Source organism: Rutidosis leptorrhynchoides, chromosome 11 (assembly GCF_046630445.1).
Source record: "Rutidosis leptorrhynchoides isolate AG116_Rl617_1_P2 chromosome 11, CSIRO_AGI_Rlap_v1, whole genome shotgun sequence".
In the NCBI taxonomy this organism is placed as follows: domain Eukaryota; kingdom Viridiplantae; phylum Streptophyta; class Magnoliopsida; order Asterales; family Asteraceae; genus Rutidosis; species Rutidosis leptorrhynchoides.
Window position 1 is genome coordinate 169652844 of NC_092343.1, and position 4133 is coordinate 169656976.

Here is a 4133-nt window from a genome sequence, read left to right on the forward strand (position 1 = left end):
TAATAATTCAATCATTTGATATCAGCTTTTAATTCCATTAATAACTATTAGAATGTATATTTTGAAACAAATACGTTTATATAAAGTATTATACGTCTAATACTTTGTTAATGTTTTCAAGTTATAATATATACACATATATAATCATATTCGTTCATATAATGGTTCGTGAATCATTGGAATTTGGTCGAGGTTAAATGAGTGTATGAACACAGTTTAAAATTCTTGAGATTCAACTTACAAACTGTGCTTATCGTGTCGGGAATATATAAAGATTAAAGTTTAAATTTGGTCGGAAATTTCCGGGTTGTCACAAATCCACACTTATTTTTGCATTGCAATTTGGCCGCGACTTTATAGAATTGTGTTTGCTCTTTGGGACGTGGTGCGACTCGGCTATCTAATCTGGATCCACGGATAATCTTTTTACTTGAATTGATGATGCTTTTCGTTCTACTATTCATTCGGATCATTTTCACTCCATTGTTGCTACGACGTTACGGTGGATATGGAGGCTCCGTAATGATCTTGTTCATGAAACGTGCGATATCAGAAAAAGTGATTTATTTGATTGTATTTTGCTTAAATCTAAAAGTAAATGAACGTCGAATTACAATTTTTGCTTTAGTAATCCTATTTAATTTTTAGTTTTTGGCTTTAGCTCCCTAGCATATTTTTTAGTAAAATTATCCTTTAAAAAAAATATAGATAAATTGTTATTTACGTAATTCTTTTTTGACTTTGGAATTATTTGACACCCGTGATGCTCTCACATCGATATCTGATTCATGCTTTGGTACAAAGAGGACGCATGTCAAAACAACAAAACATTTTTGTAGCAAAAGTTAAATAAAATAGTAATTAAATAAAATGTATTTATTATTCAAAAATTTATTATTATTTATTATACATGTACTCCCTCCGTCCCACCACAAGTGTCCACATTTTCATTTTGGGATGTCCCATTTCAAGTATCCACTTTGTATTTAAACCAATGAGAACAGGTTATTCTGGAGAGAGAAGATTTCTGATTGGTAGAGAATGAAGTTAGTGGAATTTTCTAAAACTGTGTGCAAAAAGTAAGTAGACACTTGTGGCGGGACGGAGGGAGTATGATATTTTTTTTACAATTAGAATATGGCATTATAGTAACCATTATTTTATTATTATTAATTATACAATTAAAATAATGGCATCATAGTAAACAATCGTGTAAGGCGAGGAAAATATTTTCATGTACTTTACAGAAGTAATAATCATGAGGATCAAATGATTAAATTTAGTATATATATTTATAAAGCACGATAGAAAAACTTAATTGTCATATTGTCATTTTCACATGTCTTCTTATTAGAAAAAGAAAAAGCATTATACGAGTCACAAAAAGTAACATTAAAAAGTAACAAAAAGCATCTATACAAAAAATAAGGAACATATATTTACCGTAATTTTTAATAATCCTATTAATAAGTAACTACTATATACACATAATTTTATTTTATAGTGAATCTATAAAAAATTATCACTGAACAAAGAATATGATATTATATAAAATTAACACCAACCCAATATATAACAACCAAATTTTCAAGTAATCATTAACACTTATAAAATTGTTCAAGAATCAAAAGAGGGCACCTTTAAGTCCCTTTTGGGAGCATCTAACCCTAAGAATCGCATATGAAATAAACCTATAAACCAAAATAAAACACACCATAATCACAATATTCTTCCATTTACCTTCATCTCCATAACCTCCTTGTTCCCTTAAAACATCTTTACCACTCACTAAACACTTTCCAAACAAGGACTCTAAACACTTCTCTTCACCACTAGAAAACTCATTCATCAACAACCCTTCAAATGGATACTTAAACAAAGAGATATAATGCATGAAAATCCAATACTTTGGCATACCTTGTTTCGACACAAAGTAACCCGAAAACAAGAAAAACGATCCCATGACGCCCGATATCACTGAATTCCCTACAATGAAATTCGGTACCAGTGCACTAAAGCACACTACTACCGAATTTGCAGTGTAGAGGATTAACCAAATTAATAAAAGGAACCGCGAAAACCCAAAGAAACTAGGGTTTAACCCAACCAACCAATATAATGGGGTCGAGAATAGAATCGCAAGTATTAACAAAAATGGCAAGTATACGAGCCCATTCGCTATAGCGTACGATGAAACACGATAACTTCCACATGAAGTTTCTTGCATTAGTATCTCCCTTTCTTGCAAGAAAACAGGTAGAGCTTCCACAGTTGTTGATAACAAAAATGTTAAAATGAAAGCAAACAAACCTACCCTTTCTTCGGCTCCGATTAAGTCCATATCTAGATTGTAAAAAATCGAGCCTAGAACCAAACCCGAAATCAACATTTGGAGTGTTCGACAAGCGAAAAGCTCTTTAGTTCGAGAAACATTCTTCCAAAATCTATGAGTCAAGATTATGGTTTCGCAAAATCTTGAATTTGCAAAATCCTCTCGAATCATTAGCTCTTGTTCTTGCTCTAGTTCTTGCGATTCGTGATCTTGGTCGATAAAAGACACTTTTGATTGTTGAAATAGTTGTTGTAAAGTAAACCTACCTTGAGTTGTAACTTCCCTTTTGTTAGTTGGAATACTAATTTCTTGTTCAAGATTAAGTAAAGTACTCTTATGATTCTTTTCTTGTTGCATCAAATCTACCGAATCTATAGCGAATTCAAGGATGTTAACATGAACAGGTGGTTCAAGCCCAATGAGCCTTAAAGAGTGGTTAAGTTCATCAACCGTTCCTTGATGCAAAACGGTGCCGTTTGCTAACAACAATATAGAATTAAAAAGCTTAATAATTCTAAACCCTGGTTGATGAATACTTAAAACCACAGTCTTACCTCTAGTTTGAGCCATGGTCTTAACCATATCTATAATTTGAAACGCGCAGTTACTATCTAATCCAGAAGTGGGTTCATCCAAAATCACCACTTCCGGGTCATGAATAACTGCGACACCAATAGATACCCTACGTCTCTCCCCACCTGAAATCCCACGAACCCGGTCATCCCCGACCCGTGCGTTCGCCACATGGGTCAACCCGAGTTCCCGGATCAATGATTTGACCCGGGAACTCATCTCCGGCTTAGCCACATTAAGCCGGAGCTTAGCAGTAAAAACCAGAGTTTCTTCAACAGTAAGAAGTGGGAACAATGTATCCTTTTGTGTCACATACCCTGAATTTTTTTTAAATCTACCTTTATCCATTTGTTTCTTGTTGATAAAAATGGACCCCGTTTGTGGTGTGATTTTTCCGGCAAGGATCTCAAGGAGAGATGATTTTCCGGCACCACTAGGACCGACAATTGCGAGAAGTTCATATGGTTTTGCATGGCAAGATACGTGCCGGAGGACCCGACGGGCTCTTGGATTCGGGTCGTGATTGGAAACGGGTTGATCATTATGATGTTGTTGGGGTTGTAATTCGATGAATTGTTGATCTTTGTGGTAGATTTTGGGAGGAGGTTGTGATTTATGAGTGTAGATTGTGTAGTTAATGCCTGATGCTTGAATGTCACAACCTTTTTTATTCATCTGTAGTTGTGTTTTGTAATTTGTGTTATTTTGCTGGTTGTGGTTTTATGAGGACTTGAAAGCTTTATTTGGAAGTTTTTCACATCCAAGGACTTCTTTGTCCGTACGTACTCTTGTTTGCACTATACATTATACATATATACATATATGTATATATAACAGAGTCAAGTGATTAATTATATATTTATGTACGTATTTTTGAGACATAAGTTTTTAAAATATATCATTAGTATTGATATCACTGACTTTATGATTTATGAATACTACATAGTACTACTTAGGAATAATAGTTTTAATGTGCATGTAGTGCCACTTAATTATACCTTCGCCAATCGATTTTAGCAAGGAAAATGTGTAACTAGTCGAATAAAATTAAAATGGCATTTTAAATATAAATACTCCGTAGTTGTTAACTGTGTTGATTACTTTCATTCAATTCATCAATCTATTATAGTAATAAGTTTCAAATGATTTTAAAAAAAACCTAATGACTAAGCGTATAAAAGTTTTTTTTTTTTTTAACAACAGCGCGGGATCATTTAGGAGAACTTAA

General features: G+C 33.4%; 1 protein-coding gene across 1 annotated transcript; it reads right to left on the reverse strand.

Annotated features, from left to right (window-relative positions):
* Window positions 1–1571: 1571 nt before the first annotated feature.
* Window positions 1572–3605, reverse strand: LOC139877434 (ABC transporter G family member 5). The gene has a single exon (XM_071864862.1). It carries the CDS (start codon window positions 3578–3580, stop codon window positions 1625–1627), a length of 1956 nt encoding a protein of 651 aa, XP_071720963.1. The 5' UTR covers window positions 3581–3605; the 3' UTR covers window positions 1572–1624.
* Between the last annotated feature and the right edge of the window lie 528 nt (window positions 3606–4133).